The 26,988-nt window shown below is 40.9% G+C and overlaps 3 protein-coding genes across 5 annotated transcripts; all 3 read left to right on the top strand.

The window, feature by feature from the left end:
• The first annotated feature begins 1,466 nt into the window (after positions 1-1,466).
• Positions 1,467-8,035, top strand: LOC124041821 (neuropilin and tolloid-like protein 1). Of its 2 annotated transcripts, none has more exons than XM_046359877.1 (9): positions 1,467-1,734; positions 2,033-2,086; positions 2,299-2,433; positions 2,525-2,773; positions 4,563-4,604; positions 4,712-4,839; positions 5,005-5,233; positions 6,703-6,816; positions 7,032-8,035. In XM_046359877.1, the coding sequence occupies exons 1-9, from the start codon at positions 1,707-1,709 to the stop codon at positions 7,619-7,621; spliced, it is 1,569 nt and encodes a 522-aa protein (XP_046215833.1). In that variant the 5' UTR covers positions 1,467-1,706; the 3' UTR covers positions 7,622-8,035. The 2 variants fall into 2 exon arrangements, with proteins under 2 accessions (XP_046215833.1, XP_046215832.1); XM_046359876.1 differs by having other exon boundaries at positions 2,030-2,086; positions 7,032-8,034.
• Positions 8,036-8,253: 218 nt separating this feature from the next.
• atpsckmt (fATP synthase c subunit lysine N-methyltransferase) lies at positions 8,254-9,928 on the top strand. Its single transcript, XM_046359878.1, has 4 exons — positions 8,254-8,779; positions 9,052-9,189; positions 9,326-9,376; positions 9,511-9,928. Exons 1-4 carry the CDS (start codon positions 8,501-8,503, stop codon positions 9,739-9,741), a joined length of 699 nt encoding a protein of 232 aa, XP_046215834.1. The 5' UTR covers positions 8,254-8,500; the 3' UTR covers positions 9,742-9,928.
• Positions 9,929-10,032: 104 nt separating this feature from the next.
• LOC124041820 (E3 ubiquitin-protein ligase MARCHF6-like) lies at positions 10,033-21,678 on the top strand. 2 transcript variants are annotated; one of them, XM_046359875.1, is made up of 26 exons: positions 10,033-10,266; positions 10,952-11,051; positions 11,373-11,446; positions 12,119-12,262; positions 12,374-12,446; positions 12,585-12,759; positions 12,971-13,148; positions 13,442-13,503; positions 13,615-13,647; positions 13,743-13,794; positions 13,897-13,955; positions 14,166-14,246; positions 14,358-14,426; positions 14,615-14,689; positions 14,789-14,923; positions 15,047-15,166; positions 15,275-15,375; positions 15,843-15,980; positions 17,166-17,361; positions 17,539-17,608; positions 17,743-17,924; positions 18,837-18,971; positions 19,517-19,606; positions 19,753-19,900; positions 20,034-20,169; positions 20,443-21,678. In XM_046359875.1, exons 1-26 carry the CDS (start codon positions 10,248-10,250, stop codon positions 20,531-20,533), a joined length of 2,736 nt encoding a protein of 911 aa, XP_046215831.1. In that variant the 5' UTR covers positions 10,033-10,247; the 3' UTR covers positions 20,534-21,678. The 2 variants fall into 2 exon arrangements, with proteins under 2 accessions (XP_046215831.1, XP_046215830.1); XM_046359874.1 differs by having other exon boundaries at positions 17,743-17,942.
• The last annotated feature ends 5,310 nt before the right edge of the window (positions 21,679-26,988 follow it).

The raw sequence follows: 26,988 nt of genomic DNA, 5'->3' as shown, positions 1-26,988 counted from the left end.
GAACAACCTAACATCTAATTACAAAAATACCAACAAAATACTGTTTGACTTCTTTGAGTTATTATCAAGCTAATATTTGAAATCGTATTTCTTTTAACAATGAGGTGGCAGATGCTTTTGGCTAAATATACGTCAAAGGAATGAGACTCATATAGCTACAGTATATACTCACCTGGCCAGTTTATTAGGTACATCCATCTAGAACCGGGTCGGACCCCCCTTCACCTTCAGAATAGCCTGAATTCTTCAGGGGAATTTTACAAGGGTTTTAACGTTCCACAGGGGTGTTGGTCCATGCTGACACAATTGCATCATGCAGTTGCTGCAGATTGGACGGCGGTACATTCCTGTTGTGAACAGTCCGTTCCATCTCATCCCAAACATGCTCTGTTGGGTTAAGGTCGGGGGACTGCTCAGGCCACTCAAGTAAACCGAACTCGATATCATGTTCCAGATACATTTTTTCACCCCTCAAATTAGTGTTGGTTATCGCGTGACTACTGGAGCCGTTTCTTGTTGTTTTTAGCTGATAAGAGTGGTGTGGCAATAGCCCATCCATGACAAGAATCAAAAAAAAAGCCTATGAGGGCGGCAGTTTCTGAGATACTGAATCTGGAGCGCCTGGCACCGACAATCATACCAAGCTCAAAGTTGCTTAGGTCACTTATTTTGCCCATTATAATGTTCAATATACAGTAACTGAATGCCTCGATGCCCATCTGCCTGTTTTATATAGCAAGCCACAGCAATGTGACTCACTGTCTGTATGAGCCATCGATTTTCATGAGTGTACCTAATGTAGGTTTCATGTCTCAGTTGAATTTGTTTGTATTTGTTTCAATTCAATTCTACTTCTTTTAATTCAAATTCAATTCTGCTTCCTGTGGGGTGTGAACAATTCAAATTCGAACTTTAATTCCAAAATTCCAAATTGACCCAAACCCTGTCCCTAATTCATCTCTAATATTTTATTAGATTTAACCAGACTAGTCAGTTAAGAACAAATTCTTATTTACAATGACGGCCTTCCCCGGCCAAACCCTAATCCAGGTGAAGCTGGGACAATTGTGCGCTGCCCTATGGGACTCCCAATCACGGCCGGCTGTGATACCGCCTGGAATCGAACCAGGGTCTGTAGTGACAGGAGCCACACAAAAAAAGAAAATTGAGCTTGAGTTGAAGCTGAATTGCGGTTCCTTCATAAAACAACATCATTATAGTTTATTAACTAGTTATTACAGTACTACCAGAATTTAATATCCTATATATTTGAGAGAAAGCTGGCTTGAAGTGTCTGGCTTGAAGTGTCCAGACCAAGTATTTATGCAGAAAGTCCACGGGAAATAAATAACACAAGCACAGAGACCAATGATGATGTACACCGGCATGTGGCAGATATAATACGGGAAATTGGCACGATGTCAACTGTCAAGGATACTATACTCATTGAAGGTTGCTGTCGGTCGGATTATCGTCGCTGCGCTTGGATGGAAATCGGGACTCAGGAGAACGTTCAGACCTGTCACAGCAGCAGCGGATGGATTGAGACTGCTTTTCCTCCCGTAACTTTGTATTTGTGTTTTGTTTACACTGAGATGAAATAGGGATATCGTGGATATGATGATTTAATTTTCCCGTTGCACGGAATAATGATTCGTTCATTTCGTTTTGGAAATATTTGGGATTGAAAACAGCAAGGATTAGACATGGTGAACAAATTTGCCTTGCCTCTCGGTAAATGTTGTCTACTTTTGCTTGTATAACATGATCTCTTTAAAATCGTAGTTAGATGGTCAACAGCATAAAGTTAAATCAATTCTTGCCATTGAACTTTCCAGCAATGACGCTTTAAAAACTAGTTTAAAACGCTACATGTGAATTCATTATGCTATGAAACGAAATGATAATTTCTGTATTTTGTGGAACATAATTTTATTTTGTGGTTTAGTAACATACACAAACACAATTTCCATAGCCAATTGTTTTCTGGGTATTTTTTTCTAACTTTCATTTACTTTTATTTTTACAGCAGTAGTTGCAAGTCTAATCACTCTTGGATTGTTTGGTACACCGGGGAAAAAAGCAGGTAACACTGAAATACACACTGTGCGTAGAGTTATTTATTTCCCTGTTATGTTGGAATCTACCAAACTGGGAAAAGTCATGTCTGTGTAATGAAGAAGACATTGAAACACCAGATCAATAACAATACATTTGATACATTTTTAATGTCAGACAAAGCTGGATGGTATAATGGTTCTGTATGATTGGCACCTGAACATTAATCTTGTGCTTCAGTGACAAACAATTCAGGGGTGACTCCAATAGGCCAATGTGGCACCTGGATAAAGGAAGCTGAGGGAGGCCTGTTCACCTCCCCCAACTACCCCCAAAAGTACCCACCAGAGCGAACATGCATTTATATCATTGAAGGTAAGACATAAACACCATCTCAACAAGTAAATGTTTCCTTCATTGGATATTGTGTTTCTTTTTCTTACATTTCCCCACTGTGTTTTCTCAGCTTCACCAAGACAATGCATCGACCTCTTCTTTGATGAGAAATATTCAATAGAGCCTTCATGGGAATGCAAATTTGACCACATTGAAGTCCGCGATGGGCCCTTTTCCTTCTCCACTTTAATTGGTCGATACTGTGGCCAGGAAAGCCCTTTGTATATTAAATCAAGTGGGAGATACCTGCATATAAAGTTTGTTGCAGACGGCGAACTGGAAGCAATTGGATTTTCAGCACGCTATAACTTCACTCAAGGTAATATAATTTCAAATACATCGATTTGCTTTAACCGTTTCAATATTCGCAGTGTTATTCTGAGGTTGTTGCTGAATGTGTGACTCCGACAGGCTAACTGTTTGTCTCACCCAGGCACACATGGAGACACACAGACACAATATTGACATAAAGTTGGACACATCCAGTTAATGCAGAGGACTTCAGCCAAATAATTTACCAGTCACAGCTCAGTGACTGAGCTAGAGCTACAGGAGACTGGTGTGGTGCTTACTGCTGTCTGTGTTCATATCAGCTGCTGCATTTGTAGTGCAGGCACACATGCTGCAACTGGGGAGGGGTGGGGGGGGGGGGGTTATCTCCTCCTTCACCCAGTTAATGAAAGCTTGTCTTCAGGGGAGTACAGCTTGTCAGCTCTGAGCCTCGGCTTAAGGGATACCCATGCAGCTGACAATTTATTACTGGCAGAATTTATAGGGCACTTACGTTGGGAGGAGAGATGAATCCACTTCCTTGTTTCCCTCTCCCAATCAAAGACATTCATCAGATCAATCTTACAAAAATGTGTCTTAGTAACCTCACATTCTTGTGAAGGTTTTGACATTGCCAGTAGACATGGTTATTCGATATCACTGCCTGCCCTCCATTGGAATCAAGACTTGAAGTGAGTGGCTCATCCACAAGTTCCGATGAGATACTTTAGTGTCAAAAGATGAACAAAGATTGATATAAATAGATATAAATTGATTCTCATATAATCTCTCCCTGAAACACAGTGGCACATTTTGAGGAGTGAGTGAGTGTGAGGGTACATTTTGCAGGACTAATACTACAAAAACTATCCACAAAAAAAGTATCCATGCAACAATACTCTAGCCAATAGAAAGCCTTCCCAGGCCTGCGTTGGTAGAGAAGTACAAGCTGATTTCCAAGTGTTTATCTCAGAAGTAATGAATCCTTTAGTGCCAAATGCTAATCTCTTCTAATTCCTCTCATCAGTGGCAGGATAATTCATTGACCGATCATCATCTTATTACTACACTGTTACATAAGCGTAAGTGTTTATAGTAAATATTTGTTTTAAACTAGATAGAAAAGCAAGATTGACATATGTTTCATATATTTTCGTATTTATTTCAGTACATCTTCTGAAACACACACACACACACACACACACACACACACACACACACACACACACACACACACACACACACACACACACACACACACACACACACACACACACACACACACACACACACACACACACACACACACACACACACACACACACACACAGTGAATAATCCATGATACAGAGGTAAGAAACAAGAGGATTAATAAGGATTCATGGCTGAGGTTAGGTTTTAAATAGTTCAGCTGTCTCCTCCTTGCAGCCATGGTGATATTACAAAGATCTGCCTCTAAATATAACTGTTTTATATTTATATTAATATTTCGAAAACTGGTTTCTGCCTCAACCTCATCTTTTTCGATTTTTTTCAGGAAAACATTTTGGAAGTCCCATTTTATCACTTGGTTCTCATTGCTTGTGCAGCCTAATCTGTATAAAGCTGGTCCAAGGATTATTAATCCACCTACAAATCATAATGGTGAAGCTTTAGGATAGAAGTCCTGTTCTTTCTGTCTCAACATTTTTTTTTATGAAGGACAAGTGGATGATTGCAGAATGGATTAAACTAAGGACAGAGTTCACACAGTCAAGAATATGCATTGCTGGCCATGTATTTTGTGAAATGGCAGAAAAAATATACAATAGGTTCACTGTTGTGTGCTCTCTTTTCAGATCCTGAATTTAAAGACATGGGTGTCCTACCGCCTCTGCCTTGTAGGTACACGGTTCTTCTCATATCACCTATGTAAACATACTGTATATTGTAACAGCAAACTGTTGTGTAACTAACACACTGTGCAATGGACTCTCCTGTACTACAGTTTGCGAATTTGATCTGGGTGGATCAGATGGGATCATTGACTCTGCAGCAATACTCAAAGAGGGCAAAGCCTTGCAGACAGAGGCTGTGGACTGTAGGTGGTTCATTCGAGCGCCACCAAAGGGAAGGGTCAGTACAGTTCTTGTGTTTTTTTCTTCTTCATATTTGCAATATCCCTCACTCACATTCTCCATTAGTCTTCTGGAAAACATGCTGTTCAAAAGATACACAAGTCAAGTTCCCATTTGGTTGGAAACCTGTTGTTTCACACTGTTATTTGAATTTTTTTTGCAGATCTATTTGCGATTTTTGGAATATGAGATGCACAACTCCAATGAATGCAAACGTAACTTTGTGGCTGTGTACGACGGGAGTAGCTCAGTGGAGCACCTGAAGAACAAATTCTGCAGCACAGTGGCCAACGATGTCATGTTGGTTACCTCGGTGGGGGTCATACGAATGTGGGCTGATCAGGGCAGCCGAAAAAGCCGCTTCCGGATCCTTTTCACAACCTTCCTAGAGCGTTAGTGAATTAATTTGACACCATTTCCACTCCATCTACTGCTATGTTTAATTTTTGACACATTGTTTGAAATGTTCCAATTAGTTTGTAAAGAGAGGCAGTCGCAGGGAATACAGGGTCTCCTTTACAGGGTTATTGTATCAATGTAAAAAAATATATAGTTGTTTAAACTAATTATTATTAAGTAACTGGTTCCACAACCTTTTTTAGTTTACTCAACTTTTCAATCAAAGTATTAACTGAACTTACATTCTTTAGTTAGCCCAAACTAAGCTCCAACTTAGGCAACAATTCAGTCAATTTAAAATGATGTCTTTGCTCAACTTGCCTCATATGTTCATTCAACCAGAAATTATTATATGGGCATCTTCGTCAACAACAAAAAAAGTCTGTGGAACCAGTTACACACACAATGTGCTTTTGACATACAATATTGTCAACTTACACATTTGACACATGTTGAAATACATGATTACATTGTCCATGTATACAGTAATTATTATTCAACATGTCCTCACCTGCAATTTGATCTGACAACCTCTTGGTTTACAGAATACCAATCTTCCTGCTATGCCTGTGTCAATGATTGATTTGACCTGTATTGCTACACTTTGCACTTCAATGTAAATCTCAGCTCTGTTGAAAGTACACTCAAATAAAAATATTTTATTCATCACCGTGATTAAGAAGTAACATTAAAACTGAGTAATATGCCCCACCAACATTAGACTACTACTGTATACAGAAAACCCTAAATGTTGAACTAAGTCAATCAAATCAATGATGAGAGAATAGTCAGATTAACTGATAATTGACACAGACATGGTGGCATAGCAGGAAGATCAGTATGTTGTGAACCAAAAGGTTGTGAGTTCAAATCCCAGGCATGTTTGTTGAATAATAATTACTGTATACATTAACACACACAATGTAATCATGTCTCTCAAATATATCAACTGAAAAATGTGTATGTTAATTAAAGGCATTGTGTGTGTAAACAGTTGCATAGCCTTTCTTAGTTAAGATGCCCAAATAATAATTTCTAGTTAAATTAATATATGAGACAAGTTAAGCAAACAGAGCATTTTGAATTGAGCTGGAGCTAAGTTTTGGCTAACTAAAAATGTTCAGCTAACACTTTGACCGACAAGTGAGTAACTGTGGAACCAGTTACTTAATAATAATTAGTTGAAACAACTAGATTTTTTTTAACAGTGTAGTAACAACACTCCTGGACCAAACGTGGTCTAAAGCCACTTGCACACTGCCACATTGAACCCCATCAAACACCAACAAACACTGACAAAAAAAACTGCATATAGGTGTCTGTTTGTTGGCATTTGTTGAAGTTTGTTGTGGCAGTGTGCCTTATTGGCAGTGAGCCTTATTGTTAGCTTTTTAATCTAATTCATTAGTTTAAAACTCTATTTAATGTTTCGGGAATAAAGCTATCTTCCCCTTGTTTTCAGCTCCATGTGAAGCGGAGGCTTTCTTTTGCCATAGCAACATGTGTATCAACACCAGCTTAGTGTGCAACGGGATCCAGAACTGTGTCTACCCCTGGGACGAGAACAACTGCAAAGGTGAGACACCTGTTCCATTTGGGTATAGAGCTGATAAATATGAACTACAGTCAATGTTTTAGGTTAACCTGTATGACAAAAGTACAAGTTAATGGTGCCCTTCTAAATGTAATGTTGATAAATCTAAATGTAACTTTCATCACACCATTCATCACAATTCAAACCTAGACGCCAAAATAGAAAACTTGATTGTATGTAATATTTACTGTCCACAGAGAAGAGGAAAGCCAGCATCTTAGACAATATTGACCACACCAATGTCGCAATCATTCTAGTCACCTGTGGTCTGGTGGTTGTCCTTCTCATTGTGGCAAGTATCATTCAAGTTAAACAGCCACGCAAAAAATACATCATCAGGAGGGATGACTTTGACCCCACATTGCTCCACGAAACCTTCGAGCCACCACATTATGAACTGTGCACTCTGCGGAGGGCAGCCTCTGCCGACCACATGAGTGAAATGGCTATGGCCGAGGACTTTGATAAGTTTCACAAACTCACACGGTCTTCGTCCAAATGCATTCGTGACCACCACTGCGGCGGAGCCCACTCCCAGGTGTCCAGCATCAGGGGAAGCCAAAGTAACCTGAGTGTGCGGGACGCAGCCATTATGTCAGACATGCCTCTCTCCCAGTCCCACCAGGCCACACCCTCCAGCCACAGGAATATACTGATGATGAAGTACAGTTACTCACAGGACGGGCAGGATGGTTGTGACCAGGATGACGACATGGATGACTGTCAGACCCCGAGCCAGAGCCACCATGTCCTGGCTGCACATCAGTCAATGTCCAATGATTTCTGAGGTATGAGGAACATGCATGCCCTACAACCACACAAATGTTCTGTTCCTCTTTGCTTGTTCCATTTGTTTTAAATAAATATGTTTTTGTTCTGCTTGGATTCACACGAGTAGCCTACAAATTAAGAATGCATATCATGGAATGGTTGTGGTTTTGTAAGTCTTTTTTGTGAACAAAAAACATACACATTCTGATATGATCTATGGTGTCCCCTTGGTTTTAATTTATATATGTTGTGGATATGAAGTTGTTTATTTTCCCCATTTGACTGTGTACATTAAAAATACAATATACATAATGTGTTTGCACCTGTTATGATTTAATATTTAGCTTTTTATTGTTGAATGGTGTTGTCTATACAGTGTTTTTTCCTGTCAGTTATAATACATTGTTCCCTCTGTGTTGTCTAGACTACCCCATCTCCAAATACTGTACCTCTGTTTTGTTATTACATTTACAAATGTATTATCATTTTACATCAACATCATATTATTAAATGCTTGGTTTTGTGACACATAGAGTGGTAGTAATAGAGGATAGTATGTTGACCACAGGAAAAAGCATGATGAACGAGTGGAACTAGGAACTACCGAAACTGTATTTCACATCAAGTCGGACAAAAAGCTGCAGCACACCTTGGTCCAGAGCGAGGTTTCGATTCTAATAAAGTATTTTCACCTTTTCTGACATTCAAATGTTATGTCAGTTTGCTATTTAGTTACGTCCCACATGTTTAAGTGTACTTCTGTTGGCTAGTCTCGTAATTTCTATATGTTCTTGAATGACGTAACTATCAATAAATGTCCTTGGATGAGTAGCTAGCTAACAGTGGGAGAAGAGGTTTCCAGCAGCTCGCGCTCATTCATTGATTCAAAGTAATCATGGCAGAACAAAGCCTATTGGAAACTGAGGCGATACAATGTAACGTTAATGCTAAAGACACCGGCTTCAAAAAACGTTTAGGACTGATCGCAACTGGAATTGTCGGGGGGTCATTGGTTGCCCTTTACGCTGTTGCAGGTCCATTTGTTGCACCTGCTTTGAGAAAGGTGTGCCTACCTTATGTTCCCGCAACTACAACACAGGTGGAAAATGTCCTGAAAGTGCTGCAGGCGAGATCTGGATCCCTCGTGGACATTGGAAGTGGGGATGGAAGAATAGTAAGTACACTTAGTAGTCTGATCAGAAGACGACCAGCCATTGTCTGAATTTGTGATTGTGACTTCACTTTTGATTGTTAAGTTAGAAACTTGGGTTTGTGCAATTTGCAGGGGTTGCACTCTTGACAGGAAATTAAAGTTACAAATTGCATTAGAGGGAATTTAGTTGTAGCCTATTAGCATCCCAGACGACTGTTAGGCTGGACATGTGTAGTATTATGTTGCTCTTAACACTGGCACTTTTGATTTAAGCACATATTTAATTTCTGCAGGTGATAGCAGCTGCAAAGAAAGGATTTCGAGCTGTTGGATTTGAGTTGAATCCATGGTTGGTTTGGTACTCCCGTTACAGAGCTTGGAGAGCGGGTGTTCATCATTCTACTTCCTTCCACATTTCAGATTTATGGAAGGTTAGTCAATCCACCAGTGATCGTTTACAAATTATTCTTCATCCAAAATAACATTTATGTAGTAGCCTAATACCCATTACAGGGGGGACTAATGTTGGGTCTTTCTTTTAATGTATGTGTATGCCCTGGTTCTCAGGTCAGCTTTAATCAGTACTCGAATGTTGTCATATTTGGAGTACCTCAGATGGTGAGTTTAACTCTTATTTATCTGCTAGACTTGACAAAATAATGGTAGCTTTTTATTTTGTAAATGCCACCACACATCAGCACTACATCAACAATATTAGCCTCAATATGATGATTGATTGTATTACTTCACAGATGGATAAGTTGGAGGGCAAACTGCAGACAGAACTACAGAGCACAGCTAAAGTGGTGGCCTGCCGTTTCCCTTTTCCCACCTGGGCACCCGATGGCACCGCTGGAGAAGGAATAGACACCGTGTGGGTATACGATGCAGAGTCGTTCAAAACAGAAAGAGGAACACATCAGGGACATTTTGTAACTCCACATCAGCCCCTGGGCAATGATGACACTACCACGTCATACTAATTGTGTTCATCCCTGAATGCCTCAGGGATTTGTTGCTTTGAAAATCATTCCCAGGATGTTATCAAATGTGTGAGAGTCAGTAATAAAAAAAAGTGATAATTTAAGCAAATTCCCCATCTTGCATTCCTTACTACCTAACACAATTCATTTAATTTTACTGAATATGGAATTAAAGTTTTAAAACGTATTTGTTTAATGTTAATTTTTAAAAATATAAAAGTGCGCAGCTTACTCTTGTACGGTAACTCAATACCGTCAGCATGTTGATAGTTGCTGTGCATAGCAGTTTTTACCGTAGCTAGCCTAGCCCCCGGAGTGCCTGATAAAATTGCTACATTGTATCCCCACGGGGAATCAAATAGTGAAGTTACATTGTAACCAGTCATCGAATCGAACATCATTCGGAGATGGTTTTTTTTAGTTCGCTGGCTGCTAGGCTTTTCACCAACTAGCCAGACGGTGTTGTGTGTTGACTGAAAAGAGGATAGTGTGCGTCAGCATTCAAGATGGACACCGCCGAGGAAGGTAGCTAGCAACCTCGTCAACCCATCTTGTTAACAAATTTACGTTACAGAATTAGTTAACCTCCTGTTGTGACACATTTGATTGCGCCTCTAAGAATCTGTTTTGTCGCAAATTGACTAACCGTTTTTTTCTACAGAAGCTACAACCTGCATGAAGTAGCTAGCATCACTAGCTAACGTTAGCTAGGTTTAGCTAAGTTACATGCACTCACCAAGTCCAATATGAAGTATAACCCACCTTTATCACTGCTAGTTAATAGCTAGCTTACTGACTTCTCTGCACTTCTACGCGTTGTTGATTACATTTCAATTCAATAGACGTGTGATGTATCCGTCCTCCAGTTCTAGCTAGTTAACTAATCAACATAGCTAACATAACAACAATAATATAGAATGTACCTGTTTGGCAACCCACCCAGTATGTGCCACCCATTAGTGCTGCCAATCACTTGATCGGTGACAGGTAATGCATGGAAATGATTCGTTGCTCTCTTGTAAAGTTAATCAAAAGCCCCAGAGTATTTACAAATGAAAGGTCCTGACAAAAAGAGTCTTGAGATCACTGAAAGATCTGCTCGCTCTGTTTTCATGCAAGTTGCACATGATGGTTTCTCAAAATAAAGCCTATCTGAATTTCATGAACCCTGTTCTCGATTTTGTCTGATTCATGTCCTTGTCTTCTGCAGGGGATATATGCCGGGTCTGCCGGTCTGAAGGAACCCAGGACAAGCCACTCTATCACCCCTGTGTTTGTACAGGAAGTATAAAATTCATCCATCAAGAATGGTATGTGTTGCTGGTTGGTTGTATACTCAAACACAGGGCCAGTGGCATTTCTTTAGAGACAGACTGGGTTCTTGCCAGAGCATGATACATTCAACAGAGAGGAGCAGAGCCAAGTATTACTATGGGAACAGTGTAATGGGAAGCCAGGGTTTAACAAGTTGCAATGAAAATGTGATCTGTTAGCCAGAGATGGACTCTGCTACTAGATCGCTCTCTGTGCTAAATCTAGCTAGATGGACTGTCCTTAAGCAACTGAAATTGATCTTTTATATTGCTGCACATGTGACTCCACACTTATATAATCCATATGTATTTTCACAGCTTGGTACAATGGCTAAAACACAGCAGAAAAGAATACTGTGAGTTATGCAAACACAGATTTGCTTTTACACCAAGTAAGTCATTCAATTTAATTTCCTTCTATACTTATATATACCTATTCTGTTTAACATATTATTCAATGCAGCATTTACTTAAGTTATATGGGGTTCCAACAACGTGACTAACGTATAGGCCTAACCTACCTCATAGGATCATTTGCCTGTTTTGACAGAGGGATTGCAGTCCAATTTCATCATCCAATGACTGACCTCTAACTTATTTTTTGAAGTATTTTATTTTGAAGTGCATATGCAGTCTTGATCAGCATCAGGAAGTATTACTTATTCTCATTTGAGTAAGACTGTGAGCTACCCTGACTAGTTATCATTCAAGACAGGCCTAGGGGACACACGCATGGCCTTGTCTATACTAATCCATTACTCTAGTGTTGCTCAATCTAATCTCTATTTCTCTTTCCGGAGTCCGTCTGCCATCCTCATTCATTTAGTGAGAGAGTTAAATTGTAGTTTTCTCAGATGATTAAATTGTCTAAAGGACAAGCAGTCTGTCATGATACCAATAGAAAATACTTTGCCACATTTCTGACCAGACAACTATTATGATCCAATGCAAGCTTTTATTAATTCTGAATGGACCCAATTAGGACCATTAAAGGAAGATTGGAATTTGAGGATGTGAAAAAGAAATATCCTGTTTTGATACTTTCTTTCCTCTGTTTTTTCCAGTCTATTCTCCAGACATGCCTTCCCGACTGCCTGTTCAGGACATATTTGCGGGGCTGGTGACAAGTGTAGGCACAGCTATTAGATACTGGTTTCACTACACACTAGTTGCCTTTGCTTGGCTGGGAGTCGTTCCTCTCACAGCATGTAAGTACAAATGTTCGAAAACACAGTCTAGTGGTACATGTTGTTCAGTAAGCTATCCATTGTTGGCCTTGTTGAATATGTCAGTGTGTGTTGACGGTCTTATTCCCGCAGGTCGCATCTACAAGTGTCTGTTTACCGGCTCTGTGAGCTCACTCCTTACCCTGCCATTAGATATGCTTTCTACGTAAGATGGTCATTATTTTTTCTCCTGAACCTGTACAAAACAATACCCTGTAAAAACATTAAACAAATGTTGTCTAGTCATTTAGCCAATAACATTCTGACTCACCATGAGACAATTGTAATGTCCCTTCATCCACAGAGAGAACTTGATGGCGGACTGCTTGCAGGGTTGTTTTGTGGTGACGTGTACACTCTGCGCCTTCATCAGTCTGGTGTGGCTGCGGGAGCAGATTGTTCATGGTGGCGCCCCCCAGTGGCTGGATCAGAATCAGCAGCAGCAGCCACAACATGCACCAGCTCCACAACTTAATGAGGTAACCAAAAATCCCACTACAAATTCAAGTCAAAGTCACTCTTTGGGTGAACATAATTATGTGTTAACTATAGCATTTCTTCACTGCAAATGGTAATTTCTAAGTTGAGTCTTAAAGGGCACTCGATACACTCTTCCTTAACCAGAGATACTCTTCTAATGTTCTGGAGCTACCACGCCCACCTTTGTGTCCCATGTCTCTTCCCCAACAGCAGGGTCCTGGGCAGGGGGCGGGTGAGAACCAGCCTGCTCCTGCTGCTGCTGAGCCCCTGGCGGACAATGGTCCAGCGGCTGAGGTCCCTGACATCCAGGTGGACCCGGCAGAGGACATGGAGCTGGAGGACGAGGCTGGGGCTGAGGATGTAGGGGACGCCAACAATGGTGCACAAGGTATGAACCTTCGAATGGAAAGGTTCTAGCCTGGACCCAGATCTGTTGCCCCATTTTGTATAATGGCATTTATGGACTGGCTCTCAGGCTATAAAGGTTCAAGATGTTAACCTAATGCAGCCTTATTTCAAAGGTTAATTTAGGAGGGTGGCTTTGCGTTTTACAACATTTTTATATCAATGTATATTTTGCCATCATAGACATTAATCTGTAGGCGATATCTGGACTGCTTGTTTGACAAAGTGTTAATTTGAGGTGTCAATAAGTGCGGTTCTGCTTTTGTCTCTTTGTAGATGACATGAATTGGAATGCCCTGGAATGGGACCGGGCAGCAGAGGAGCTAACATGGGAGAGGGTGAGTTTGAATTAGAATTCCCTCGGGCCAATTTGTGTGTTATACCCATTGGTCATTGTTGTGTATAAGAAATGTGAAGTGAAATTGAACATTCTGTTTTTTTATTCACAGATGCTCGGTCTTGATGGCTCCTTGGTTTTCCTGGTAAGTTGCTCATTCCCCATGTTTGATGAAATGTTGTACTCTTTTGAGAAAATCTTCAGGTTGTTGTAAATATGTTGTCCCTCTTTCTTCATCAGGAGCATGTCTTCTGGGTGGTCTCACTAAACACACTCTTCATTTTGGTGTTCGGTGCGTGTCATTAAACTTTTATGTTAAGAGATACATTTTTTTTTAAATACCAAAATGGCAATCTAACTGAATATTATAACAGTGACTAACATTTATTTTCAGCTTTTTGTCCGTATCATATTGGACATTTCTCAGTTGTGGGTCTTGGCTTTGAAAATAATGTAAGTACCATCTTAGTGTAAATTACATTGAATTTAAGGCCTTTCTCCTGCGTGTAACTAGAGAGATTATATTTTAAATCTGTATGAATAGATTTTATGAAGTTTGTTTTGGAATCTGAATGACTCGCTCCATACATTGTCCATACATTGTTGAGCTGCTTTGCAGTGTCAGAAAGAAGATTATTTTAAAAATGTCATTTCCTGTTGCAGGTGCAGGCCTCCCACTTCGAAGGCCTCATCACCACCATCGTAGGCTATATCTTCCTGGCCATGACATTAATACTGTGCCATGTATCCTCTGGTATCTGTTACAAAACTGTGTTATAGCCTAGTTTTAGTCTCTTATAGACATGTAGTACCTGTGATGTATTGCATGTGTTTTTTCCTTAATGAAAATCCCAGGGATTGGCAGCGTTGGTGAGATTCCAAAGATCCAGACACCTTTTAGGAGTGTGCTACATTGTTGTCAAGGTACTGAACATTATGATAATGATTTTGTCCTTGATTGGGAATGCATAGCCTGACTGGTATATGGGCTCAGAAGTATATACATACAGTGTATTCTCAGTCTGGATTACAATATAAACTAACAATTTGCCTTCTATTGTCATTTGAAATAAACACCAGTTATAATACATATTGATGTTATGATTAACCAGGTATCCCTGCTGGTAGTCGTAGAGATCGGTGTGTTCCCTGTCATTTGTGGCTGGTGGCTCGACATCTGCTCACTGGTAAGCCGACCATGTTCTTCTGCTTTAATGATGCGTCCTTTCAAAATAATAATTGATACCTCCATTTTCCTTTTATTAAAAAGCCAAATGTTGTTGCAGGAGATGTTTGATGCCTCTCTGAAGGACAGAGAGCTGAGTTTTGAGTCTGCTCCCGGCACCACCATGTTCCTCCACTGGCTTGTAGGGATGGTCTACGTCTTCTACTTTGCCTCGTTCATCCTCTTACTGCGAGAGGTAAGATGGTATTCTCTCTCATACCTTCATATCTGTCATTTGAGGTGCCATAAACCTATGTCAAGAGATTTCTGCTGTTGAGTTATGTATCCCAATTAGATCTGTTTCTAATTGTCGCTCTAGGTGCTGAGGCCTGGTGTTTTATGGTTTCTCAGAAACCTGAACGATCCTGATTTTAATCCTGTCCAAGAAATGATTCACCTGCCAATATACAGACATCTCAGAAGATTAATTTTATCAGTGGTGAGTTGCAACCCACTTATTCCTATCTAATGAACAATGTCATAGCTATGGGTGCCTGGACAGGATATATAGTGCCAGTAACACTGGGTTTCTGGTCTTTCTCTGCAGGTGGTGTTTGGCTCCATAGTTTTACTAATGTTGTGGCTTCCCATAAGGACGATCAAATTCATCCTCCCAGCCTTCCTCCCCTACAATGTCATGCTGTACAGGTAAGTGGGGTGGTAGGTAGCCTAGTGGTTAGAGTGCTGGACTAGTAACTGAAAGGTTGCAAGATTGAATCCCCGAGCTGACAAGGTAAAAATCTGTCGTTCTGCCTCTGAACAAGGCAGTTAACCCACTGTTCCCCGGGAGGCCATCATTGAAAATAAGAATTTGTTCTTAACTGACTTGCCTAGTTAAATAAAGGTCAAATAGTTTTTTTAAAGCCAGGAATAACAATGGAATGACTTGACTTAAGCCATAGGCTCCTAGTAATGTCATGAAGCTGTTACGGCCGAAGTCGACCGTGTTGCAATTACCGGAAGATAAGTCATTGGCCGGATTATGCCACGCTACAACATCAATAACCAATGCATGTTCAGTAATGAATAAATGCCTCTTCAGTAACTAACGAATATCTCTGTAATGTACTCAGTTATGGATGATGATAATGTCTCGGTCTGTCTCCGTTTCCCAGTGATGCTCCAGTCAGTGAGCTCTCTCTGGAGCTGCTGCTACTTCAGGTGGTTCTGCCTGCGCTGCTGGAACAAGGTCACACACGCCAGTGGCTCAAAGGCCTGGTCAGAGCCTGGACCGTCACCGCTGGATATCTGCTGTGAGTGTCACACACAAACAACAACAAACCAACTCTCTGTTAGACTGTGAGTGTTCTTGGGCTCTATCATTTATATTGGAATCCATTATTTTACTGGGATATACACTGCATGACCAAAAGTATGTGGACACCTGCTTGTCGAATCTCATAAAAAAATCATGGACATTAATATGGAGTTGGTCCCCCTTTTGCTGCTATAACTGGGAAGGCTTTCCACTAGATGTTGGAACATTGCTGCAGGGACTTGCTTCCATTTAGCCACCAGCATTCGTGAGTTTGGCACTGATTTTGGGCGATTAGGCCTGGCTCGCAGTCAGCATTCCAATTCATCCCAAAGGTGTTCAATGGGGTTGAGGTCAGGGCTCTGTGCAGGCCAGTCAAGTTCTTCCGCACTGATCTCGACAAACCATTTCTGTATCGAACTTGCTTTGTTCACTAGGGCATTGTCATGCTGAAACAGGAAAGGGCCTTCCCCAAACTGTTGCCACAAAGTTGGAAGAACAGAATCGTCAAGAAAGTCATTGTATACTGTAGCATTAAGATTTCCCTTCACTGGAACTAAGTGGCCTAGCCCGAACCATGAAATTCAGCCCAAGACCATTATTTCTCCTCCACCAAACTTTACAGTTGGCACTATGCATTGGGGCAGGTAGCGTTCTCCTGGCATTCGCCAAACCCAGATTTGTCTTGATTGCCAGATGATGAAGCGCGATTCATCACTCCAGAGAACGCGTTTCCACTGCTCCAGAGTCCAATGGCGGCGAGCTTTACACAACTCCAGCCGACGTTTGGCATTGCGCATGGTGATCTTAGGCTTGTGTGCGGCTGCTCGGCCATGGAAACCCATTTCATGAAGCTCCATATCCTATGACGGTGCCACGTTGGAAGTCACTGAGCTCCACAGTAAGGCCATTCTAATGCCAATGTTTGTCTATCGAGATTGCATGACTGCTCGATTTTTTTATACACCTGTCAGCAACAGGTGTGGCTGAAATTGCAGAATCCACTAATTTGAAGAGGTGTCCACATACTTTTTTTAAATATATAGTGTAGTTCATGTAGGCTGTTATCCCATAACACCAGGGTTAAACCCCAGAGATGCGCTATTATAGACTGACACATATCCTCACCTCAGTCAGTTAGAAGACTTTGAACCCCATGTTAACGGTGCTGTCTGTGCCACAGAGACCTCCACTCGTACCTGTTGGGTGACCAGGAGGAGAATGACGATGATGCGGACCAGCAGGCCAACAACAATCTGCAGGGGAGGAATAACAACGCCATCCCTGATGGGCTGCACGCTGCCCACCAGGCTATCCTACAGCAGGGAGGTCCTGTCGGCTTCCAGCCCTACCACCAACCCATTAAATTCAGCTTCAGGGTGAGACATGACTATAACTTGCATATAGTAATGATAATATGAATCACCTGGTAGGAGGTAGCCTGCCTTGCTATTCATTAGACCTGACACTTGTTTTCTCTAAGCCATCTTTGTCACAGAGCATTCAAATAAAATTCAATGTGGTCTATTCACGTGTATTCATTATTGTTTTTCTAGATTGTGCTGCTGATTGTGTTCATGTGTGTGACACTGCTGGTGGCCAGTCTGGTGTGCCTCACGTTGCCAGGTGAATTCACTGTATTGTCCACTCAACTCACTCAATGTAATTGCACCGTCCCACTCCACTTTCTTCCACATTTACCTATTGTCACCCTCTCTTACTCTTGCTGTCTCACCCCCTGTCTCCGCCGCCTGCTACAGTATTCGCCGGCCGGTACCTGATGTCTCTCTGGACGGGCAGTGCAAAGATCCACGAGCTGTACACGGCAGCGTGCGGCCTATACGTGTGCTGGCTGTCCATCAGGGCCATCACCGTACTGCTGGCCTGGATGCCCCAGGGCAGGAGGGTCATTCTGCTCAAGGTCCAGGAGTGGACCCTCATGGTAATGCTCTGCAACACGGTAATGACGATCAACACCCACCGCCAACACACACTTGAACTCCTCTTCTTCTAACTCATTCTTATTGTTTTTCCCCCTCACACTTGTAATGCAAACAGCAACTGAATTAGAATAAGCATGTGATTTTATTCTGCAAAATATATGGCAATATAGACACTTATAAGACATACACGAGTGGTTTCAATACGGTATGTTTTGGGGTTATGCTTTTTTATTATGCTGTGTTTTTTTTGTTTGCAGTGGCTCATCTCTTTTCTTTTTTTTTTTTTATAAAAAAAAATTAAAAAGATCCCCCTTTTTCTCCCCAATTTCATAGTATCCAATTGTTAGTAGTTACTATTTTGTCTCATCGCTACAACTCCCGTACGGGCTCGGGAGAGACGAAGGTCGAGACCCATGCGTCCTCCGAAACACAACCCAACCAAGCCGCACTGCTTCTTAACACAGCGCGTATCCAACCCGGAAGCCAGCCGCACCAATGTGTCGAAGGAAACACCGTGCACCTGGCGACCTGGTTAGCGCGCACTGCACCCGCCCGGCCCGCCACGGGAGTCGCTGGTGTGCGATGAGACAAGGATATCCCTACCGGCCAAACCCTCCCTAACCTGGACGACGCTAGGCCAATTGTGCGTTGCCCCATGGACCTCCCGGTCGCGGCCGGCTGCGGCAGAGCCTGGGCGCGAACCCAGAGTCTCTGGTGGCACAGCCCTAGACCACTGCGCCACCCGGGAGGCAGTGGCTCATCTCTGTGTGATTGAGTGGTTCTAGGTCATTCATGTCCTCTATATAGGAAGACTCCGAATGCAATCTGAAGTCCGCTCAGTGAAGTGATACCTACTTGTATCTGTGTTGTGTGTTTCTAGCCCTCTGTTTTCTATACGTTTTGTACTGTAGATCCTGAAGACGGTGGTCGTTGCTGTGCTGCTGGTTGGAGCCATCCCTCTGCTGCTGGGCCTGCTATTTGAGCTGGTCATAGTAGCTCCTCTCAGGGTGCCATTGGACCAGACACCACTCTTCTACCCCTGGCAGGTACTGTAAGGGCCACCCATCTAACACCAATTACCATATAGCTTTACATTGAATTGAAATGGTAATCTTAAAATGTTACACTTGCCTAATGACTCATCCTGAATTTAATTCTGCTGATCTATGATCACTCCATACATTGTCTAAAACTGCCTTCCTAGAATAGATTTCTGATGACGTCAAAATGAGGGGTGTTGTACAAAACAAATTAATCAACGATTGGATCATCTCTAACCAATCAGTATCACAGTTGATAAGGTCATCATGTTGGCTGACTCTGGCCTAACCCACCGGTTTCTGTGACCAATCAGAACGGTCAGAATGTGTTTGCGTTTTACAAAATGTCAGGGAGGCAAGCAATGTCAGGGAGAAGAAGTGATAGTTTGGCCAGAGCGATGTGAACGGTCAGTCAGCTAATTTGACACTGCGCCTAAAACCTTTATGATGAAGTATTTAGCTTCCTACAATCGGATAACAGAAGAAGAGGCAACAATAGCCAACACCGCTGTTTAAGACTAACCTGCTCTTGTTGGGACGTTTTGTTTCAGGACTGGGCTCTCGGAGTGCTCCATGCCAAAATTATTGCTGCCATTACTCTGATGGGTCCCCAGTGGTGGCTGAAAACCGTGATCGAACAGGTCGCTCCCACAAGACTGTTTTACTATGATTATTACCCTAATTAGTGTGAAGACCTGTAGTATGATGCCATTAATAATATAGCTCCGATTCATTATGAATACGTTTTGGAATTATATTGACTTCCTAGTGTTGTTCCCTCTTCTAGGTGTACGCTAATGGAATTCGCAACATTGATCTCCATTTCATCATTCGTAAGCTGGCTGCTCCGGTTATCTGTGTGCTACTGGTGTCTCTCTGTGTGCCCTATGTCATCTCTGCTGGCATCGTCCCCATCGTAGCTCAATATTCCCCAGGTAAGGCAATTATCAGATAATGAAAGTGTAATTGTTGGTTATAGTTGTGTGCCAGAGAGATATAAATATATGTATTATTGGTGAGGGAAAGCGAGCAAATTTATCATTGAACCTCTGTTTGCTCTTTCTGTAGGAGTTACCATGGAGATGCAGAATTTGGTGCAGAGGAGAATCTACCCGTTACTGGTCATGGTTGTCATGCTGGTGGGAATCCTCTCCTTCCAAATCCGTCAATTTAAGCGCCTTTATGAGCACATTAAGAATGACAAGTGAGTACTCTGACATTTAAGCTCAGCACAACCACAGTTGTTACTTATTGCCGATACTGACCTGACAAAATGGTTTCCGGATGTCTCTCAGACTGTGTTAGTCTCCATTATGACAGTAGAGCACCATAGTTTCCAATACAAATCATAAAATGACTTATCCAAGCCTCCTGAGGATATACTTGTTGGCATACTGGTGTGCTATTTACACTCTGTAGGCTCTCTCCTTTCATAGCATGGTATTTCTGAAAGTCTTTTTTTCCCTCTCTCTCTCAGGTACCTGGTGGGACAGAGACTGGTGAACTATGAACGCAAGGCGGCAGGCAGAAGCACCACAGCCACACACAGCAGCTCTTCCCAGGATTAGGAGCCGTTATCACCTGACCTGAGAAAACAGCCTCTAGCTGTGAGGCCTCTCTCCTCCCTTCTGACATCTCTTCACATTCATGACTCAAGCACTCGCCTCTCGCAATGTCTTCTTTCACTCCCTGCTTACAAGAGTAGCCGGGGGAGAACTGAGAAGTTTGTTTTACAAAAAAGATTAAACAAAGGCAAAATGACCCTGATAACCAATCAATTTGGATTTGAAAAAAATGGTTAATCTTTGTACATCTTGAAACAAAAAAATAGTATTTTGTGAATTAATTTATTTAAGACTTTATTGTGTGAGATCCTGTCGTTAGGTCTGGATGGACTGCTACAGTACCTAACCTGTTTGAATAGGAGGAGGCAGAGTCCCGGGAAGCCTCTTTTCAGCTCTGCTCTATGGGATAATCCCATTGGAACACATGACTGAAGCTCTGCTTTAGAGGGAGCAATGTGAGACAAGGCTGAAGAACTTTGGGATCAGTTTTTGTAGGTTGTATTTATTAGTTTCGATTTCCCTTTTTAGGGGTTTAGTATTACAGTGTGTGGGTGAGAGGTTGTTATTTGCAAGAAAGAAAAGTTCCTATTGAAATGGGTGATTTAGTCTTTCTGTAGCAGGGCTTAAAGCAAGGGACTTTTTAATTCAGATTTATAGATTTCGGTTCACTGACCGGCCACAAAGGAGCTAATGAGTGTGTCAGGCTTCCCTGAATAGCAATATACTGGCTTGATGGTCTCCTGTCTCAGGCTGGGGTTATTAATTAACCTAGCTAGACATATATTTATATGATGTAGCTTTAGTGTTTAGTTTCATTTGAGAGAACCCTAAAAGGCAGAGTATCTGCTGAGTTTGGCATTAGGAATTTACAAGATTGTAACTGTGCTCATGAAATTTGGATAATTTCTACTCTACATTTCTTGCTACACCTGTTCTTACTTATGCATGAATATCAGTCTATTGCACTTTAAAAAAAAAAAGCTTTAACATAATGGCAATCATTCATAAACCATTTTAGTTCAATCAAGTCAGTATTTCAATCTGGGGGTGAGGACACTAAAATTAAATTAAATATGAGTTTTTGATATAGTTTGACACTTTGGGGCTGTGTGTTGAGATATGTTTGTAAATAAAGCTTTTATTTCATTTCACTGTGTACCATTGTCTTATCGGTTCCAGGTTTAAGACTTGATTTCCAACTTACAGAGAGTGTATTAAATCCTAAGATTCTATAAGTGACCTTCTAGTAACTTAATATACAAAACTGGATGCTGGTGTTTACCTGTTGAGTTTATGCTGACTCATTTTAAGCAAATATTCTATTTTTATAAGTGCATATAGAGGCAGTTTCAAGTTGTGTAAATCTTGTGTTGCTGTTTTGTATGCTTCATGTTGTTTTTCTGAGTGGTCAAGTGTGTATTGGTCATCTTAATAAATGGCTACTTGAAAAACCCCATAGAGGTGAATAATAGCATAAAATACTTCCTCTTGTGTTGTATCATGATAATAAGCCTTGCTCAGTCACCTCTTCCTATACTGCATGTGTGTTTGTTGGGGAGACATTGGCGATATAACAACATCCTTACATGGGAGGATTAACATTGTGTTAAACATGTATTTTTAAATACTGCTAAATGATGTGATTATGTGTGTGTTACCTCTCTTCACATTTGAGTTCTCAATGTAGACCTACTCTGGTCAATCACTTTATCTGGATTTTGACAGAAATTGGACCTTCCAATAAGGCACTGCCCCGTTTCAAACCAATTCTGCATGGGGCTGATTCTGACCCGAGTTAAGCATAAATGGAACGTAATTTATTTTTTATGCACTTTTTTCTATGCGTATTCTGACAAATTTAAGCGTGAGAATAACATGCTATTCACCTGCTATTCGTTCGTGGTGGAGATCTAAGAAATGAAGGTGTGGTGGAGGTGTCGACAGATAAACTATTCTAATCTTGACTTAATTCCAACACTTTTACGCGCAAGGAAACCATGAATAAGGTCAAGCGAACTTGCCAGTTTCAAGTGGAAAAAGCATTTACTTTTTTCAAATATAAATAAAAGCATTCTTCATGCACTGCATTTTTTTAATTGACAAGAGCTATTGCTAAGAACAAGGTGAATGAGTCATCCATTTGTAAATACACATAGCAATTGTTTTAGATTATTTTTCCTTATGATCACTGGAGACGAATGTCAAACCAGTCATATGGAAACAAACTGAAAATCTCATCAACATGAGGTATTGCGGCCCCTTTTCCACAGTGAAGTAGGCTATAATAGCTGTGCCATTATTCCGAATATTGTGTGCTCTCAATTTGCATGGATGAAATTTGGAGACCCAAGCTATAGGCTTGGGGCTGAACCTAATGCGCTTTAGAATGTTTGAATTATATATCCAGGCTTTTCTCCATTTTATTTTAGATTTTGTATCAGTAATATCCACGTACATTTATAACTGTCACTTTAGTGTTCGTTTTCTTCCATTTGTAGCTTACATTTTGCATCATTCCATTCCGTTGACCTTTCTTTCCTCGGTCACGTCTATGTAGTTGTTCCTGAGAGTTGCTGGCATTAGTGGATCAGATTAGACTAACGTTGTGCAATAATTTGGGACATGAATCCTATTTGAATCATTATGGAACTCTGACCACACAGCAGGTTAAACCTGGAGCCTGACGCCATGGTTCACGATGACTGGACAATAGTCATACCGTTCCATTAGTAGTGAGGATTAGGGGAGATTTATAGAACCATTGTTCAAATCTTATTTGACACTTTCTTTCCGCCTAACATTTATTTAATGGATGATGAACTTAAAATATTACAACTTTCAGGGTGAATCAAACCACTGTATTTTTGATTGATCAATATATTTTGTGTAAAGGCTCTCCAAACCATACATACGTTCCTAATCATTATAAGTGCCTAAATAGTCAAGATTGGAGTATTTTAATCTACCAATTGGTGCTGAAATGAGGCCAAAAATGCATATATTTAGATGGCGTTCTTTCATTGATCACTATGAAACCCGTTCTCTCAATGTATTCTAATCTGTCAACAAAATTACAATTAAAGGTACACCAAATTTAAAGGGATGGTTTAAGATAAATGTACTGAAAACCGTATTGAATGAAAACTCCATGAGAAAATCTGTTGGCCAGCAAGTGGGAGGGTTTTCAATGTTTTTTTTCATTACAGGTATTCAGCGCGTGCAATGGAACCATGCCTGCAAAGCTTGTTATGCACCTGCATAAGGCAAGTCTGAATACCAACTACTGAGAAGCGTAGGAAAGACAAGCATAGAAAGTCGGAATCGGGCCCGTTATAATGGCAGGACTGGGTTCAGTACAGGGTTCAGTACAGGCCATGTCATGATTGTTGGTTAAGGGCCTGTAAGTAAGCATTTCACTGTAAGGTGCCTGTTGTATTCAGCGCATGTGACAAATACAATTTTATTTTATTTGATGATGCTGTCATCTCATAGCCAATAACATAATCACACCTGATAGTGGCTGAATAATGTCAAGTCAATGGAACTCAAAATAACTGTTTTTCCTAGAACGATATCCTGGTTGGCTAGTACTTTTCCTAGGCCCTTAATCCTGCTAGTCAAACTGTAAATCGCTTGCAGGTCAAAATGTCTTGTCCTCGTCCCTAGAAAACGTGGCAAGTTTTTATACCATTTGATTACCATCCCAGATCCGGACAGAAATGTATGGCACATTATAGTAGTAGTGCTGTAAAAAACAAATGGCATGTATGACATTTCCATGGTGCTCAAGTATGGAAATATGTTGAGGTTGGAAATACTGTGTTGGCTGCATATCTAATGTTTATTGACATGGATTACTAGATTCTAATTCTAACATCACTTTCACACTATTGTGCAGACCCAAACTTTACTTTCAGAATATTTTATTTTCACATTGTCCTTTCCAGCACGGATCAGCCCTATCTGGCCCAATAACATACACGTAACTCCCAAAATAAAGGAAACACTAGAGTAAATGAGGGATACAAAGTAAAGCAGTTAAAGCAGTAAAGCAGGTTTGGTTCCTGAGTTAATTCAGCATTTAACGTCTCATCATGCTTAGGGTCATTAGTTTGGCTACCATGACTAGTAGAAGAGATCTTAGTAAATTTGAAAGAGGGGTCTCAAACAAGCATAAGGGGTTTAAAGGGTGTGTGCGTTTCAGTCACCAGATCTCAATCCAACTGAACACTTAAGGGAGATTCTGGAGCAGTGCCGGATCAACAAAACACCAAATGATGGAATTTCTCATGGAAGAATGTTGTCACATGCCTCCATTAGAGTTCCAGACACTTGTAGAATGTATGCCAAGGTGTATCGAATCTGTTCTGGCAGAGTATGGTTACCCAATGCCCTATTAAGACACTATGTTGGGGTTCCCTTTATTTTGGCAGTTACCTGTATCTGGTGCCAGCCTGCTTTTGCACGGATGGAGGAGCATAGCTAGCTAGCCCTGCCCCACTCCAACTAGTCTGGTAATAAGCAGTGTGTAACACAGGCAGGCTGACATTATACTGAACCAAACTAACTAAAAAGTGAGCCAAAAGAGCACAGTTTGGGTCGAAATGATAAGGGTGAAAGGCCCCACTCAACACAGGATGAGCCTTTTCAGATAACACTCCTGTTACTGACAGTAATCTGGCTGGCACTTTGCTATAAAGTGATCCTGTTAGAGGTAAATATAGCCTGTGTGGCGTTGACACTAAATACTGGCCTATACTCTAAAAATGTTAGTCTACTTTTAAACATCGACTGACCTAGTTTTAATTGTGTACTGATTTGGTATTGGGAATAAGATGTGATACTCAAAAGTAGTTTAGCATTGACCTGATGTACAACATCTTGCTAAAGGCTTACCGGTGCATGGACCAACATCAGAGGCTCAACCATTGACTGCATCAACTAAGACTCAACTACGGAAATGATGTAATGCTTAAAGCAGCAATCAGCAGTTAAAACAATAACAAAGTGGGGGGAAATGGGGCTGGAGAAGTGTAACCACTCTCAAATTCAAAGACAGAGCTATAGATGCAAGTAAACAAAGTAAATCAAAAGGACCGTTTTCAACCATGGTTTTAAGCTATGGAGTGTTTGTTTACATTTACTTTGTTTACAAACATCGGAGTAAAACAGGCTTATGTTTTGCATTCGGATGGGGTACCACAGTTGAACTAAGCTCATAAGTTATATTCTTCAGGAATAAATGGGTACATATCATTCATTTAGAAGTCCAAAAATGGATGTAACAACTGCTGATTGCACCTTAATTAAGATCAGCCCAGGGCCTACCATATGCAGTAAGTAATCAATCGTGTCAAGATCTGTAGATTGAATTTTCAAAGATGAATTTTCATAGCCTTGTTGATAGTTTGGTATCTTCTTTTCTCATTATACTGACATCTTGAGTTTAAAAGACAGTTAAAATGTCGACAATCAGATTGGCTAGGCACCTGCAAGGAAGCAAGGAGCAATTAGGAGAAGATACTTTCAAAAGGGCTTTTTAGCCACCCACATGAGCACTCACAGAACGACACTAAGACTACTGCATGGATGAGCACTCACAGAACGACACTAAGATTATTGCATGGATGAGCACTCACAGAACGACACTAAGACTACTGCATGGATGAGCACTCACAGAACGACACTAAGACTATTGCATGGATGAGCACTCACAGAACGACACTAAGACTACTGCATGGAGCTCAGACAAGCGTGGGAACCGCACTGCCAAAAGTTGCACTATAGTTTATGACACTGTAAAAACGGACAAACGCTACATCCAAACCTTTAACTGCATCTAAAATAATGTCAATCAACTAACAAAATAATTTGAATTAGTGTCACGAAGTGTACAGTAGGTATATGACATGCTGGTTTGCTGTTGAGGAAAATGAGAAGAAAAAAAACGTATGTAAGAGGCTGTGTTATTTCTGCTGTATCCAATTACCAGTCAGCTAAGACAGAGCTAACAGCAGCCACAGCCAAATATAGATTAGGGTCATATGCAAATGCTGCACAACTAGTGGGCAACCCAAGTCAGTGGATGAACTATAGTTTTAGGGTATGGGTATGGTGAAAAACCAGTTTATCACACACAGGCATGCAATGAAATATATGGCTGAGAGAACACAATATTTAATTCATCTGTGAATTGAGGTTTAGCTATCGAGATCAAGAAAATACAACACTAGTCTGCTAAATCTGTAATTTTATCATTCAATACTTTTTTTATTCAACTATATAATTTGGAGATACTACTACTATAGACTACAAAAATTCCCACCACTAAGTAGAAAGTATGAGGGAGAGAGAGAGAGAGAGAGAGAGAGAGAGAGAGAGAGAGAGAGAGAGAGAGAGAACACTGACTTAAGGGATTATGAAGCGTCAGTTTAGACAATTCTTCTCTTCCACATCAG

This window comes from Oncorhynchus gorbuscha, linkage group LG08 (genome assembly GCF_021184085.1).
Source record: "Oncorhynchus gorbuscha isolate QuinsamMale2020 ecotype Even-year linkage group LG08, OgorEven_v1.0, whole genome shotgun sequence".
Lineage (NCBI taxonomy): Eukaryota > Metazoa > Chordata > Actinopteri > Salmoniformes > Salmonidae > Oncorhynchus > Oncorhynchus gorbuscha.
Note: the sequence above shows the minus strand (reverse complement) of the source record. Positions and strands in the feature narration are given on the sequence as shown.